This window comes from Dendropsophus ebraccatus, chromosome 3, assembly GCF_027789765.1.
Source record: "Dendropsophus ebraccatus isolate aDenEbr1 chromosome 3, aDenEbr1.pat, whole genome shotgun sequence".
Classification (NCBI taxonomy): Eukaryota; Metazoa; Chordata; class Amphibia; order Anura; family Hylidae; genus Dendropsophus; species Dendropsophus ebraccatus.
In genome coordinates, this window is record NC_091456.1 from 169,757,801 (window position 1) to 169,774,621 (window position 16,821).

At 43.4% G+C, this 16,821-nt stretch overlaps 1 protein-coding gene across 1 annotated transcript in view; it reads left to right on the forward strand.

The window, feature by feature from the left end:
- Window positions 1-16,821, forward strand: part of OXCT1 (3-oxoacid CoA-transferase 1) — a 57,550-nt gene that overhangs the window by 21,194 nt on the left and 19,535 nt on the right. The window contains exons 7-13 of the mRNA XM_069963107.1: window positions 1-61; window positions 4,939-5,046; window positions 5,401-5,515; window positions 5,754-5,848; window positions 6,313-6,361; window positions 7,221-7,293; window positions 7,691-7,766. Of these exons, the coding sequence (XP_069819208.1) occupies window positions 1-61; window positions 4,939-5,046; window positions 5,401-5,515; window positions 5,754-5,848; window positions 6,313-6,361; window positions 7,221-7,293; window positions 7,691-7,766 (577 nt within the window). The remainder of the gene's footprint in view (window positions 62-4,938; window positions 5,047-5,400; window positions 5,516-5,753; window positions 5,849-6,312; window positions 6,362-7,220; window positions 7,294-7,690; window positions 7,767-16,821) is intronic.

The window sequence follows — 16,821 nt, forward strand, 5'->3', positions numbered from 1 at the left end:
GAAAACTGCAAGAAACTTCAACCAGCCGATGTGTAAAGCTGCCAAAGTGACAGTGGTAGAGGTAAGTGCCGGCTACATGCAAATGCTTGTATTAACGTTGTTTTTTTTGTTTTTACTTTTTCATTTTATGTCTTTAAAAATAAATGCTTTTCACATTCATATGTAGTGTCCCACTACGGGTGGTTTTTCTTGCCTTTTACACACCAAGGTAAAACTAGTTCACTCAGGTGCCGCAGCTAGTGGTTAGTGGCTGTGCCCTACTCCAGCCACTAGGTGTCTCACTCTCCCTGTGCACAGCTGCAGTTCATGTAGGAAGGTTTAGCCTGTTTTTGCACTCTTACGCACGCTTCCTGAATAGTTAGTTGTTGTCTGGCTTTAGTCCAGTCAGGAGGTGTTGGCTAGCCAAGGAAGAGTCAACCCCTGTTCCTAAAGTGAGAGACTATAGCAGTTATGCACTGCTAAATTTAGATTCGGGGTAACCGGATAAATAGGAAATACCCTTGCCTACGTCAAGGATCGAACTTCATGACAGTCAACCCCTGAAGAAAGAGGAGGAGGGACTGATCCACAGTAGAGCACAGATGCAAGTAAAGCAAAATGATAAAAAAACCACATACACTATAATTATGCTGAAATATAATAGCATCTTCAGAGACACTTTACCTTGCCCATAGTCGGCGTGTTGGGACAAAAATGCAGAAGGAACTTTACGGGGAACAGTCCGCAGCAGCAAATCCAAAAGTTAAAAAAAATGTTCCAGCAAAAAAACATACCTGCGCATGCATATTTTCTACAATAAAGTAAGTGGTTTTTAAGGACTTTTTTTGCTGGAACATTTTTTTACTTTTGGACAGATGCAAGTAAGCTACTCTCTACTGACAACACTTGACTACTTGTGAAAACTTTCACTAGTTAGCAGAGGCCTGGTACTACCTCGCAGGGCAGTCTCTGTGACTCTGTAGGCAGAAGATTGTCAGATAACACAGATTTATCTAAGTGTGAGTACGAGGATTTCTTCAAGTACTGTAGCAGAGTACTATACTAACTAGGCATGGGCTCCTATCCAGCCCCTATCTACTCCTGCTTCTCTACTTAACTTCTACTCTCTCTGTACCTCAAATTGCCTGTTGAGATAGCTACTGTATTATTGAGTACCAAAAGCACTGTTATACTTTTTCTGTACCACACCAAAATTTTAAGTAGAGTTCAAGCATTGTTTAAGTGGGACTCTGTCATCTCTGTACCTCACACCAGTTCTACCAAAGGTCCTGTGTCTGGGGGTGGGTATCACCACTCCTGGCCACCATGACAAGTTGCCTCCAAACACCAGATACAAGTATCCAGCGCCGCCACAATGGCACATATCCCCCCGTTAACCCCATCATGACCAAAGGTCATTGATGCATGGATGTCCAGGTCACAAAGAAGCAGCTTTCTTCCCTTGGCTTCTAAGAGCCAAAACACTTTTTTCCCACTTACAGGGCATTTTTTTTGCGCCATGATCTGTAGTTTTTATTGATATCAAGTTGGTGTAAAAGTTTTTTTTTTTTTTTTGTCACATTTCCCCCCCCTAATTATATTGTTAAAAAAGAAAAAACATTGAAGGGTTTAACCCAGTGATGTAGCTGTTTCTACATAGGAGTCACAGTAAGGAGTTCTCAACATTGCCCTTGAGCCCTTAGGTTGGGTGTGGTTGTACAGATCAATTCCATTCATTAGAGCTGAATTATAATACCACACAAGACTTTGATAACCCCTTTAATGTAGATATGACCACAACTAGAACTGCCCGTCCAGCCAGCTTCAGTGATGTTCCCGTGTGAGTGGGGCAGTTCCTGTGGGGATGGCTCTCACTGGAGCCAAGAAGTAGTGAAGAATGGGGGACAAGGAGCCAATGGAATGGCAGTTGGAAAGGTTGGGTGGGTTGTATCACCTACAGCCATCTTTAATATCACAGATTCCTTCAGTGTATTGGAGTAATGTTTTTGGATACCAGTATACTAGTGACCGTGTAGCAGGCTCCTATAGATGGAGTTATCGCGGTCCCTGTTGCCTGGTAACGATGCGGAGTCTGCCTCAGTGCCTTCCATTATCTCTGTGTAATGAACCTGATAATGTTCCTCTTTATTCCCCGTGTTCATCTGTATTATAATGACTGGTTACAGAGCTGTGTTTCTTGTAACTTTGTGTTACAACAGAATCCAATGTGTCAAGGTACAATTACTCCGAAGCCTCGTCTACATGACCTCCATATTGTACCGAGCTGTAATAGGGCACCCATAGAGGCCAATAGGGCACCCATAGAGGCCCCTAGGGCCCCGCCATATGCATTTGATCATATACTGTAGCTCGTGGTGGTGTATTCTGTATTCTCATTACGTTCTGTTGCTGCCGAAAGAGAATTTCCTTGAAATACTGCACCATACAGTGACAATCGGTGGCTATAGCCCTGTGTTATAGGGCCTAAAGGACATGAGGCCTACCATAGTGCCCCTGTCTAGCCATAGTATTACAACATAAGTAGTCCCCTAAAAAGCTGCACATATTTTTGATAAAATCACATAATGTGTCAGTTTTTGAAGACACCTCAGACAGATAGGGGGCGCTACCCCATCCCGGCTTAGTCTTCTGACAGGTGTAGGGTGTCACCAGAAATGCATAGATCTGCATAGGAGCTGTATACTGGTTACAGTTTTTTTTTAAATACCTTGGAGCTATGTTCTCCAGCCTTTTAAATATTGCATTTCTGTATTACATATACTAGATAAGAAATTTTCTATTGGACAAATTTATGAAAAATACCCTTATTAATGTATAGGCAAAGAGAACTGAACACCAATGACTAAGATCAGACGATCAGTCCTGGAAATGTGCAGACAGAAACTGATCATCCAGGGAAAAAAAATGTTTAGTGAAAACCGAGCGGCCCCTGGAGGGTTCAGTGTGCGGCTGCAAACATGAAGCCGGCTGTAAATTCTCTTTTTGGCAGAAAACCTTTTACATGAGAGAAGACTATGGCTGTGCGCGTTAGATTCCTCGCTATTATTTCTATCTGGATCCTGTAGTTTTCTTTGTAGGAAAATACTAATATAAAAGTTGTTGTGTGGCTGAAGAGTATCTGAAATTGTCTTGTCACACTATGGTCGTAAGTAGTGCTGAGCGGACTCGCCGAACTGTTCGGATTCGGCAACATTCTCCAGACCTAAATGCTCGAATTGACTGCCAGCAGCTGGAGAAGTTTGATGCCGCCCTAGGGCTTCCAGGAAAACATGGATATGGCCTATGCCTGCATACTTGTTTTTCAAGACTCCTTGGGATGGCATCCAACTTCTCCAGACAGCAGGAGTCAAATGCCAAGCGTTGGGGTTCAGAGAACATTGTTCGGCTAATCCGCTTTATACTAGTCAGAAGTAAAGAGTCTGGTCATATGACCTTCCCATGGGGAGCTTCAACGTGGTCTCCTATATTCAACCTTGCATAGAGTTAAAGGAGAAATCCGGCAATTGATAAAATCAGGGGGAGAGGGGAAATTGGTTACAAGTAGGTATTCACCTCTCCCCGTGGTGAGTGGCGGGGTCGGCCACGGGACCCCCGCCAGGCTTTGGAATTTCTGGGGTGTCCACATCATGACCAGGCTGAAGGACTGGACGCTCAGCCAGTCAGTGACTGGGACGGGACGCTGCACCAGTTACTGATTGGCTGAGCGGCCAGTTCTGCAGCTGGAACAGGCATCTTCCCCCCCGTGTCGTGGCATCATCACAACTCGAGGGGAAAATTACTTCTGGCAAGGGTCCTGCGGCTGCTGCTGCCACTGCTCACTGTGGGTACAAGGAGAGGTAAGTTAGGGCCCTATTACACAGGACGATTATCGTGCGAAAAATCGTTATATTGTTCGAATTTAAACAATAATCATTCTGTGTAATTGCAGGCAACGATGGAAAAATCGGTTGTGTCGTTGATTCAGATCTGAACCTAAAATCATTGTTAATGGTTTGCTGTAATTCCACGTTCGTTTGCTGTAGTTCCGCACATTGTAATTGCACATTGTTTATTGTTTTTCTGGGATAAGATGGAGTAAACGATCATAGTAACAATCGCAACTAATGACTATCGTTCTGTTTAATATGGTGAACAATTTAAGGTTAACGATAAACACTCATTTGCGATTGTTAGTCGTTAAAAATTGTGTAATAGGACCCTTAGTACTTGTAAGCAATTCCCCACCCCCTGCCAGCTGCAGCATTTTAGAAATTGACAGACTTCTATAATAGTAACTCTATTCTATACCTACACGGTCTGAAAATTAGACTGTTTTAGTACATTCCCCTCATTGTATCTGGGAGTACCTAAGATATCCAGGCACTGTACTAAGCAATCTCCAAACACTCCCATAGACGATTATTGTGTGGTTGTGGTTGAGTATGCTCACTGCTGATCTGTTCACACAGGAGATGTGATGTTAAGGTAGCCCGGGGTTCCAGCACTCAGACCCTCCTCAATCAGACACTACTTATTCCCTATCCTGTTGATAGAAAGTAATGTCTATGGTGGTTTGAGAGACAGCCAACTCACCTATTCTATCCATTTAGAACCAAGAACGTTTATGAGAATGGTGTGAAGAGAGGCCAGACTTCTCTGGCGGCTGAGAACAAAAGGATTGAGCAATTCAAATCTAACTTGCCTGATCCTTTTCTCCACCAACAGATGTTGGGAGGCCTCTATATATGTTAAATAGTCATCTTGTCCAGGGATTGGGTGACTTCTTTCCAATGGGTCTGGGGTGACTTACTTCAGTGCTTCTTCATTTTCTGCTGTAAAGTTTTTACCCATTTTCCTCCTGTACGTCAGGGAGCGCCAAGAGGGGAAAAAAGTCATATATTTACGATACGTCATGTAAATAGTCGTCTGCTAATGTCCCACTTGTATGTGTGTTCCCAGGTGGAGGAGATTGTAGATACGGGAAGCTTTGCTCCAGAAGACATCCACATTCCCAGCATCTATGTTGATCGTATCATTAAGGGCGAGAGCTACCAGAAGAAGATCGAGGTATGACCTCTGTGTCCTGTGTCCCTGGCTCATTAGATATGAGACGCCAGTAGACTAATATAGAGTGGTTCTGCAACCATCGACACTAAGGTCTTTGTTACTTCTCCATCTTGGTTTGATGGTCGGCTCTGATCATTGTGCCATTATGATGCCTCATCTCATTATTTTCTAGCCGGCTCACATGTCTGGTGACCCTCTCCTCCTTGTGCTTTTCTTTTCTTACTTTTACGTGTCATCCAACATCGGGAGAGCACGACCTTGTCTCGCATTGACCTCATATTAAGACATATGATAGTCACTGGATGTATATGTGTCTGTATATTGTTATGGTATATGTCATTGTGTCTTCATTAGAGGCTCACTTTAAGGAAAGCAGAAGATGCTACACCAAAACCGAAGAAAGAATCCGACCTCGTGAGAGAGCGAATTATCAGACGGGCAGCCCTGGAGTTCCAGGATGGGATGTATGGTATCCTTAATCTGTGGGGTTCATACCCTTGGGTAGTGTTGAGCGGAGAGGCCGAACTGTTCAGGTTTATCAATGTTCTCTGAACCTGAACGCTCAACGTTTGACTTCGCGCGGCTGCAGAAGTTGCTGCCCTAGGGCTGCCAGGAAATCGTGGATACAGCCTATGAGGTTTCAAATCAGGGTGTACACTCAGATTATGTCAGATTCTGGCTTTATTCCGCCTTAACTGAAATTACAGCAAATCTGGGGATCGGCATCCCAATGCTGGCCAGCAACTTCATAAAGAAAGATATCACTGTTCACCTACAGAGTGAAAACGGCGTCCTCGGCCTGGTATGTCTGATATATCTATCTATCTTCTGTATGGGGGAGTCAGCTGTCACTTGCCGCATAGATGGTGGGATGGGGAAAGAAATATCAAGTATGGGATTTCCCACAGTTAATAAGCTGTTACCTTATTCCTTCCCCTCTCTCCTTTAAAAAGCAGGCATCCTCAGGTCAGCATAAATGTAAGGGGCATTCGGGTGGAATAGCTATAGACCTGGCTTTTAGTGGGGACCCCCAACGATCATACTTATTAGCTATCTGGTTAAAGGGATTCATATTTAAATCTCCAGATGACCCCCTAAAGAGTGGGGGGGGGAGTGGTAACAGTCATCATAGAGTCTGCAAAGAGAGACTCCTATGTCTTATGGTTGTTTTGTCTTTTTTTTTTTTTTTTTTTTCTTTTTAACCAAAGTCTCCTATTCTCTTTTCATTTATTTATTTATTTATTTATCTCTTTTTTTTTTTTACAGGGTCCTTACCCCACGAAAGAAGAAGTAGATCCTGATCTCATCAATGCAGGTACAAATAGTTCATAATAAGCCCCCCCTTCACCTGACTGAGGAAATGTCACCCTGTTAATTTTGGGACACTGCATCCATTCCCAGGCAGCTGCTGGGGCATGTAAACCACTAGCTGGGTCACTGTCCGTATAGGTCAGGCTGGGTTCACACTACGTCTTTGCTGTCCGTTTAATGGAAAGAATGGATAAAAAATGGATGCATTTGTGTGCTTGCTTTTTAGATTTTTTTTAATTACTTCCAATTTAAAAAATAAAAATGGATCAAAACACATCTGTTTTTTTTAGCATACACCAAAATGTTGTCGACCACATTTTTGTGTACTCTAAAAAAAAAACAAAAAAAAAAACGGATGCATTTTTTTTTTTTTATAATTGAAGTCAATGAAAAAATGTATCCAACAGATGCATCCAATTTTTCATCCCTTTTTTTCCATTAAACGGATCTGTTAAATGGACATCAAAAGCGCAGTGTGAACCCAGCCTTACACGCAGCAGTATGCCATTGTAGAAGGTTTAACACCAGCGCTTATGATCTGAAGTTGCAAGAATGGCTCCCAGAATGCAGTGCTGCATGTTATGTATGTATGCAGTGACCCCACCAGCACAATAGTGAGTGCAGCTCTGGAGTATATTACAGGATGAAACACAGGATAAGTAATGTAATGTAATGCACACAGTGACCCCACCAGCATACTAGTGACTGCAGCTCTGGAGTATAGTATGGGATGTAATTCGGGGTCACTGTGTACATATATTACATTACTTATCCTGTACTGATCCTACCAGCAGAATAGACAGTGGGGCTTCAGGGTATAATACAGTCATCTAGTCAATACATATGGTTTTCTGGGTTTCTAGGTAAAGAAACAGTCACAGTTCTTCCAGGAGCGGCGTATTTCTCCAGTGATGACTCATTTGCCATGATTAGAGGGTAAGTACCCAGTACCCAAATTTCTGACCACACTGTACATATAAAAGTATATACAAACGTGATGGCTTTGTTGCAGGATTATCTGTAGCGGTTCCCATAAAATCTGTGCACCTGCTGCAGAATCATTCCCTTTCAGAGTTGTTCCATTTAAAATCAGGGCTATCATAGAGCCAAACCTAAATGCAGCTCCTGTAATTGGAACTGGCTGAGACTTTGTCTCCATGTGTGGTTGCCCACACTTACTACATAATGGCTTATTTGGACTCTGTAGGCATCTTTATTGGGTCAGCAGGTTAAGAAGTCTGTGAAAGCTGGATGAAAACTTTGGATGCCTCTATATATTTTTTGTATGTAATGCTTATTTTGGCACTGTATATGTTATTTTCTCTTTTCCCAGAGGCCATGTGGATCTCACCATGTTGGGCGCTATGCAGGTGTCTAAATACGGAGATCTGGCAAACTGGATGATTCCTGTGAGTATTGCCTTGTCAGTAATGAGTAATACTGTGCTGGAAATAATCTCCTTAAAGGGATCTTCCATCTGAGTTTGTACTTTGTAATGTTCTGTTATGCACGTTTTTCCGAAAGTTATTCCACGTTTTTCCAAAGTGTGAAATCTACTTAAAGGGGTTATCTAGGATTAGAAAAAGCACAGCTACTCTTTCAAAAACAACGCCATCCCTATCAGTTCAGATCCATTTACTTTATTAGAACTGAACTGCAAACTGAGGACAGGAGAGGTGCTGTTTCTGGAAGAAAGTGGCCATGTTATCCTAAGCCTGGATAATCCCTTTAAGCAGGAACTTCCAGCAGGAAAACTAGGGTACAAATAAGCCTGTAGCTAGATTGGGCTTCACATCATGATTCTGGGTATACTTTTCCACTTCAATAGAGTGGACTATCATGGAGATATAAGCCTTCTTGTTAAAGGGGATTTTTATCCCTTATGCACTGCATAGGGACAATTGGCGGGGAATGTCCGATATACCTGCCATGGACTGCTGTCTAAATCTGCCCCATTGCGCTTGCTCTGGTGTTGCCATGGAAACATGTGGTCCCTCATATGAAGATGCTGATAACAGGAGGTCACATGACAGAAGAGTTTGATATTGTGCTTGCTCTGGTGTTGTCATGGTAGCATCAACAGATAGATTTCTTGTCATGTGACCTCCTGTTATCAGCATCTTTTTACAAGCAGTCACATTTACATGACATTTACATTATCAAGCAGACATGGCAAGATAGGGCGAGTGTCATGTTTCTGGGCATGAAATAGAAAACAGGGATGTAGCCCTATCTAACCATAGACTGTTTGATAAATCTGCCCCATTGTGCTTGCTCTGGTGTTGCCATGGCAACATGTAAGCACATAAGATTCTGATAACAGGAGACCACATGACAGGAATTCTAACTGTTGATGCTACCATGGCAACACCAGAGCAGGCACAAACTCATGTGACCTCCTGTTATGAGTGGTCACCTATTCCCATGGTAACTGACTGTGGAGACTATTCTGACACCAATATACCGAGACGTTCATTGCATCGTGTTAACATTAGTTAACACCTATATTAACTAAACTTGATGCATCATCTTTTTAGGTGTATGAAGTTGGTGACTGACCCCCTGTAGCTGCAATACCACACACAAACTGGGGAAGAGAGTGGTGCTGTTTCAAAGAGGGGGGGCAGCTACATTTTTTCTTATTCTGGATAATCTGTTAAATAGCAGATAAGGTATTTTTTTCTCTATTGAGCTGGTCTCTATATTATAAGATTGTCCCGTCATTCCTCTCCTCCGCCGTCGCCACGTCCCTAGGTGTTTAGAGCCAGGGCTGATATCAGAGTACAGGCCATGACGCTGTGTGTTGGCTGCAGTTGTTGGCGTTCCTCTATCGGGTGCCTGCTGTGAGCCATGGGGGAGGTATCTGTGACTCCTTCAGAGAAGGTCATGTAGGTGGAGGAGACGCCAGGGCACCAGCGGGTCACACCACACGTGGCATGGAGATTATAAATCAAGGCTGGCATTGCCCTGTACACATTGTATGAGAAGGATCATTAGGAGCGGCTTTATTGCTTTATCGATCTCCTGGATTTTATTGCCATATAATGAGCAGAATTGCCTTTTTATAGAGTAATAGTCAGATTACTTGTTTGTGGAGTGGCGGCCATATTGGAGGCACACACTTCCATACTTTGTTTATGTAAGAGAGGTCGTATTGCCGATACACCCTTCCTGTATTGAAGATGTCACTTACTTCCAGTATTGCCTATGTAGAGGTGGCCACTATGGAGACACAGACACTTTCTATATTGTTTGTATATATGGTGCAGAAGGGGGTTACATCCCATTGTATGAGGGCCCCCCAGCACTCACTGTGACCTGCCTACTGCTGGCAGGTGGTCCGAAAGCTGAAAACAGTCAAGTCTGTTTTAGGCAATTGGCCTAATTCCCATTAATTGTAATGGGAGTCGGGTAAACAGGGCAGCTTGTGGCACTATGCCTTTTCAGTGACTTGCAAAAACATGGCCGCTTTCTCCTAGAAATATCATGACTCCTATATCCTCAGTTTGGGTGCAGTTTAACAGCAATTGAAGTGAATGGAATTTAGTTGTAATACCACATACAGCCTGAGTACAGGGGTGGCGCTGATTTTACAGTAAGGTGGCTGTGTTTTTTTTCCCAAACCCGGATAACCTCTCCAAGAAGATTCATATAAAAGCTGGTTGTTTACAGGCTCTCTAGGAGCTGAGAACAGGCCAGACCTGTCGGGTCAGCACACTCGCTGTCTGTGCTATTACAAGCGCCGACAGTGAGTGGGGAGTGTGGGGGGGCTCCCCAGACAATGATAGCGGTGGTCTGCTGCTCCTATTACATGAGACACAACACAGCGACGTTATCGTTGTAATTTTTTTTTCAACTTGTTGAAAGACAAGGATCAGCCGACGTAGTGCAGGTCAGCTGACCGTTGCCTTTTAACAGTAGCTAATACACCGAGCGATTATCGGCCATAATGGCCGATAATCAGCCGAATATGACAGATAATCGCTTAGTGTAATAGGGCCTTTAGTCTTCTGTAGCTCATTAGTCCCCCCCCTCTAATATAATGACCCAGTCTACACAGCAAAGCTAACAAAAAGTCAGCCTGTTGTGTGCTCTAGTTGCCAGTGTGAGAACTGCAAGATTTCAGTTGTCAATTTTTCCAGCAAATTTAAAATGCCCGAAAAAAATGTGTATTAAAATTGAACGTCACTATCTGATGCCATTTAGACGCATACAATTGGTTTCGTTACGAGATTATGGGCGTCCGTTCTTGCATACTATTATATGACAAGTACAGTTTCCAATCCTACGTGCAATGATAAATGTCAGAGAAACATTTCTCCACTTTACCCGTATAGGTGAGATACACAATGCTCCGCTCCCTCTCTCAGGTTGTCTGAAGATATGTAGAGAAGCTTTATCTCCCTGTACCAGATAAGCGGCTGTAACTACTATCAGCCTGTGTTGGGGGTTAACCCTTCATGCTTCTTAACACATCACCTAGTAATATGCTCTGTATTTGGATTGTTTTCTGGAAATAAGTCTTAAGGTTTTTCATTTTTTTTCAAAAATAGGCTAAATCTATAGACTGATCTCATAGCAACGAGTGTCTAGACTGATACATTGTACATAGCTAGTCCTGCTCTCAGCTGAGAAGTGATACAGTTGTATCCAGTCTAGACAATGCTCTGTGAGCTCTACAGCCTGGACTCCAGCCTAATACATTGTACATAGCTAGTCCTGCTCTCAGCTGAGAAGTGATACAATTGTATCCAGTCTAGACAATGCTCTGTGAGCTAAACAGCCTGGACCCCAGACTGATACATTGTACATAGCTAGTCCTGCTCTCAGCTGAGAATACAATTGTATCCAGTCTAGACAATGCTCTGTGAGCTCTACAGCCTGGACTCCAGACTGATACATTGTACATAGCTAGTCCTGCTCTCAGCTGAGAAGTGATACAATTGTATCCAGTCTAGACAGTGCTCTGTGAGCTCTACAGCCTGGACCCCAGACTGATACATTGTACATAGCTAGTCCTGCTCTCAGCTGAGAAGTGAAACAGTTGTATCCAGTCTAGACAATGCTCTGTGAGCTCTACAGCCTGGACTCCAGCCTAATACATTGTACATAGCTAGTCCTGCTCTCAGCTGAGAAGTGATACAATTGTATCCAGTCTAGACAATGCTCTGTGAGCTCTACAGCCTGGACTCCAGCCTAATACATTGTACATAGCTAGTCCTGCTCTCAGCTGAGAAGTGATACAATTGTATCCAGTCTAGACAATGCTCTGTGAGCTCTACAGCCTGGACCCCAGACTGATACATTGGATAGGCTATTTAACTCACAGAGCATACAGTTGTACACTTCTCAGCTTAGTACAGGGCTAGCTATATGCAGATTTTCTGCCTTTATGGTGCGTTCACACCTACAGGATCTGCAGCTGATTTTCTACTGCGGATCCGCAGCAGATCTGCAGCAGATTTAATTTAAATAACTGAACACAGCATCAAATCTGCATCACCAAATCTGCTGCCGATCTTCTGCAGATCCTATAGGTTTAAACGCACCCTCAAAGCGAATGTACGACTAGTACATAGCTTTTTTTTTTAACAGACCAGTGGTGGCGTGGGGATGCCTGTGCTGCGGTCCTTGTTGAGGTCCCCTGAGGAAGTCCAGTAGGGGGACGGAATTGTGGGGTTCCTACACCCCATCCTGAGTCACCCTTTCCGGCTGATTTGGTTATACTTTTTGATACCAGGTGTGACAGTTGTTTTCCTATAGTCTTCTTTGGTTGTACTAGGCTTTTCGGTCCTTGTTTTTTACAACTGCCATCTGGTTCCCGCGCACTGTACCGGACGATGCTGAGCACCTGCTGTCAGCCCCCAGTGTGACGAAACCCCCTCCCTTCTGTGATGCGGCTCATGCCTGGCCAGCAGGCCCACCTCCGGTGCTTCTTGCCCAGTCAGTGCTCGGTAGGGGGGTGGCTTTCTCTACTTGGTTGTGCACCCCTTCCATCCCACCCTGGCGGTTATTTTTGCCAGTATTAGTTAGACCCTGCAGGCTTATTTTTAGCCAAGGAGAGGTCAGAGTTTAGTGTAGGTTCCATCCCCTGTATGAGGCCACCTTATCGTGGTGACATGGTACACAGACACTATTCGCAAATGATATACCAAGAGCCTTATTATTTTTATGGATATTTTTTAGCAGTTGGGGGAGGGCTGTTTTTAAGGTTTATGTCTCGCTATTAGCAGTGAGCTGTTGCTTTATTTGTATTTTTTTATCTCATATAGACCTGTCAAAAGTTTTGATCGGTCGGGGTCTGAATGTTCTATTGCATTCTGTCCTAGCTACATTCTTGCAAAAACAGCGCCACCGCTGTCCTCAGGTTATATGTGGTATTGCAATTCAGCTCCATTCACTTCAGTAGAACTGAGCTGTTAAACTTACACCCAGACGGAGGACAGGAGAGATGCTGTTGCTGGAAGGAAGCGGCCATATGCCTGAATAATCCTATAAAAATGTGTGTGTGTTTGTGTGTGTGTATGTATATATATTTTTTATTTATTTTTGCCAAGTGTTGATCAGGAATTAGACATGTCATGATTTTTTTTTTTCCCCTTTGTACAGTTAAAACTAAAAATGAGGCTATTTTTACTAAGCCGTTTCCACCAGTCATGGTACCTATGATATTGTTGATGTGCTAAGCTCCCCCCACCGCCTGTCTAGTCCGCTCATATAAGATCTATCTCTATCTCTGCTCCGCCGCTGAATGCATGACTTGTAATTCTCTTCTGTTCGGCATAATTCATTGCTTAAACTCTTATGGAAATTGCCCAGATCCATCTATCTCCTATAAATACAGCCGCTCTCTGACTAATGATGCATCTGGAGCTCCTGAACCTGATTCCTGCACCTAAACGGAGCCTCAGAAAAAACTATAAAAAAAAAATAAAAAATAAAAAAAAGATGAAAACTGATAAATATGATAAACGATGCCCCCCGGAGATCTATTAATATGTATGCCCCAAACGGCGGTGATGCTTATAGGATACTGGAGCGAATAAATCATCAGATCTGTGACAGCCGAAGCCTAAAGCTAATGAGTGATAAGTATTAAATTGCTTCCTGTAAAATACCATCACTTGACATTTCCTCAGATAATACGGTTTTATGTTCCTCGGAGCGCGCCCCCTCCCCGGCCTGACGCTGATCTGTAGTGACTGTGCTTACACCAGGGTCCGTGCTCCAGACGGCAGCCTGTGACTTCTGATCACATTGAGACTCATTTGGGATTTCTATTGAGTGACTTTTATTACAGGATCCATTGGCTAAACTGTATGTGAAGCCTCCCAATGTACATGCTAAACCCATAGGGATCCATTGGCGGCCAAAAGAGTCCATGGTGTGTGTGGTATCGTGAAAAAAGGCAGGCAATCGCTGCAGTAATTTACTACATGTGGTGCTCAGTGAGTGCACACAACATTACAATCATGGTGACAGGTGGGTCTACAATTGGGGGGGGTTCAATGATTCTCATATGGGCAGACTGCTGCCCATATTATAATAAGCTGCGCTGTTGGAGTGTCAGCTGTAAGAAATCAGCTTGCCAGAGTTTGACATGCCTGTCATAGAGTGAAAACATTTAACTTGTTCATAGGACTGGTAGGGGGTTCCAACAATGCCCCCCCCCCCCCATACCACACACACACACACACACACACACACACACACACACACACACACACACACACACACACACACACACACACACACACCCCTGGCACCTGTGAATACCATAGGAGCTAAGCTCATTAGATGGGAATACACCTTGCTTCAGACTATGTGCTCACTCAGCTTTCCCTGCTCTCCAGATAACCCATTTAATTTTTAAGTTTACAACCATAAAATGTTACAATTTTTTTCCCATTGAGTTCAATTAAACTTATAACATGGGTCGGAATGTTTTTTTGTTTTTTTTTAAACTGAGCCATAAACTGTTGTACAACTCAACAAATTATTCAGAATGCCTGGAAAAATGGACAAAAATTAGTCTTGTTCTTACTAGCGAAAATTTGATAGGGGAAGAAGACCTTGGAGACGGATTTCAGACTACACAGGATATGCTTGTAGTCTGGTACCATGGCAACAGATAGGTCTGCACAAGAGCTATAGACAAATAAGGGGCTTTTTTTACGATGATGCATTGGAGCAATTGAAGTCAAATTGTCTGAGTTGATGGGAGGATTTCTGCCCTTAAAGGCCGCAGCAAGCTGGAAAAGTAAACTCCACTTACTAGTGTAGAAAAATATAGGTCAGCCGCTGGATACAGAGGAGAACTGACTGTTCAAGCAAATAACTGATGGATTAATCCCTTGAAGAAAATGAATTCATCCATAGAGCCCCGAACTAAATTAGGATTTACCAGAAATATCTATAATTATGTTCTGGGGTAAATGTGGACGATCACGTTTCTGAAATGTGAATGAAATACAATATGTGCGTACAATCATGTTACCGGCTGGTGGTAACCTGCCCTCCCCCCTTGTTAGAGTGAAGAAAGGTTAAAAAGAGTGTCTCACTCTGGGGGACCAATCCTGACCTGACTTACAAAGGCTACCCATTGATATAAACGGACACAGTGTAATGCTTCATTTCTCCTGTGGTGGCGCTGTCGGGAAATTAAAGACATGCTGGTTTCCCTGATGATTGTTGGGGCCCTAACAGGGAAATGCTTTATGTAGGTCGTTCTAACTAGTAGCAGCAGTATATACAGTGCTCAATGAGTATACAGTGGAGGCGGTGACTGGAAATGCTTTTGGGGAGCTGTAAGAGATTGCTATACATGAGTACATGGCTCACCAGAATGATGGTGGATGCTCTGGTGGGCATATGTTCTCTTAAGATAATAATTAGAGATGAGCGAACCTGGAGCATGCTCGAGTCCATCCGAACCCGAACGTTCAGCATTTGATTAGCTGGGGCTGCTAAACTTGGATAAAGCCCTAAGGCTATGTGGAAATCATGGATATAGTCATTGGCTGTATCCATGTTTTCCAGACAACCTTAAAGCTTTATCCAAGTTCAGCAGCCCCAGCTAATCAAATACTGAACGTTCGGGTTTGGATTGACTCGAACCCGAACCCGGTTCGCTCATCTCTAATAATAATCCTTTTTAATCTGAAACTTTCTCCAATCTGCAGTACCACACATGACCTATGGACAGGTGTGGTGCTTTAGAGAGAAGCCATATTTTTTCTATGTATAGCGATAGAAGTTGCCAATCTTTTAACAAAGTTGAGAGGGCAACAAATACAAGAAACTTTAATATATCTTATAAGACAAAATGAATGCAGAGTTATGAAGGAGGGGGAAGTGACAGCATCAGCTGTAGAGGGACAATAATTTGAGCTTTCAGCTGGATTCACAGCCTACGCTACTCAGTACTGCTCCATTCTGTCTTCCTTCTGAGGGTGTGCTATAGAGATATAGGGGCAGGATTGGGGACATCATTGAAGTAGTGGGCGTAGACTAGCAACTGAGACAACAAGAAAACTAGCGGTGAAGCCTGCAGAGGAGAAAACCGGTGAAAAATACCATAAACCAGTTATGTAAGGGGCAGAAATAGCAGCACTCCTCACGCACACACACAACAGCTTATACTGAATCGTTCACTAAAAGGTTCACAGCCATTTATTATAGGAAAATGGATACACTTCTCCATTCTAACCGTTTAATAATCATATTACGTTCGGTCTCCTAGTTGAAGGGGCTCCATTAGGAAGCGTTCAGAGACGGCTCATTACCGCAGAAAGCTTAAAGCTGCGTGAATGATGAAAAGGTTAATTCCCGGGGAACTCGCTTCGCTTATTACAGGGCGATGTATCCCGCCCCTGAAAAGATGGGAAAATACTGAAAACAGCGTGATTACAAATCATGGACTATACGGAGCGTAAATGGAGAAGGGGGGGTCCTGGGAATGGGGCATCATAATCACTGTATGATAGTTCTATAACTTTATATTCATGTTCAAGATCTCTGCTTTCAGGCAATGAATGGAAACACCTGATAGAGTCCCATCCAGATGAGTCACAGGTTATAAAAGATAAGGCCAGGTTCACACTCTGCTATGTGCCTGCTAGGCAATACCCAGACTGACACAGTCCCCATTTATTTAAATGACCAGAGTGTAGTCTGCATTAGGGTCATCTTCTAAGCTTATGCAGGTTTTGGCTTGGGCTGAGATACACGGTTTGGTGCACTTTTTCAATCCAAGCTAAAACTTGAGTGACTTGGACATTGTCACTAGCGGAGTACACTTGGGTCATTGAAATATATATAAGACTTCATGGCAGAAATCCCATTCTCTCCTATAGGAGCTGCATTGCAGTAACCAGGCGCCACCACTATACAATGTAGGGAGCCGATGTGGTGGGATTGAATCCCATTTTTTCCTCCATACCTATCGTGTTGAAGAGTGCTGGA